Source organism: Tupaia chinensis, unplaced genomic scaffold (assembly GCF_000334495.1).
Source record: "Tupaia chinensis unplaced genomic scaffold, TupChi_1.0 Scaffold138517_1, whole genome shotgun sequence".
Classification (NCBI taxonomy): domain Eukaryota; kingdom Metazoa; phylum Chordata; class Mammalia; order Scandentia; family Tupaiidae; genus Tupaia; species Tupaia belangeri.
Genome location: NW_006198412.1, coordinates 506,942 through 507,345, shown reverse-complemented (window position 1 = coordinate 507,345; position 404 = coordinate 506,942). Strand labels below are relative to the sequence as shown.

At 70.0% G+C, this 404-nt stretch overlaps 1 protein-coding gene across 1 annotated transcript in view; it reads left to right on the top strand.

Moving 5' to 3' along the window:
* NHLH2 (nescient helix-loop-helix 2) overlaps positions 1 to 404 on the top strand; it is a 6,410-nt gene that overhangs the window by 1,588 nt on the left and 4,418 nt on the right. Inside the window, exon 2 of the mRNA XM_006161387.1 lies at positions 180 to 390. Coding sequence (XP_006161449.1) covers positions 188 to 390 — 203 coding nt within the window. The 5' untranslated portion in view covers positions 180 to 187. The remainder of the gene's footprint in view (positions 1 to 179; positions 391 to 404) is intronic.

The window sequence follows — 404 nt, the reverse complement described above, 5'->3', positions numbered from 1 at the left end:
CTAATGCCCGCCCCGCTCGGTGCCCTCTCTCCTGGCGCGCAGGCCTGGTGTGGGCAAGGGGCCCGGGGTGCGGGACCACCAGGAGGGCTGGCGTTGTAGGCCCTGGCCCGCCATCCCTCGGAGCAAAAGAAGACCCTGGTTCCTCTGATCGATCACTTTTCTGACTCCCCCTCCCCCAGCCTCCAAAATGATGCTGAGTCCGGATCAAGCCGCAGACTCGGACCATCCCAGCTCTGCGCACTCGGATCCGGAGTCGCTGGGCGGCGCGGATGCCAAGGTGCTGGGCAGCGTGTCGGACCTGGAGCCGGTGGAGGAGGCCGAGGGCGACGGCAAGGGCGGCAGCCGGGCCGCTCTCTACCCGCATCCGCAGCAGCTGAGCCGCGAGGAGGAGCGCCGCCGCCGGC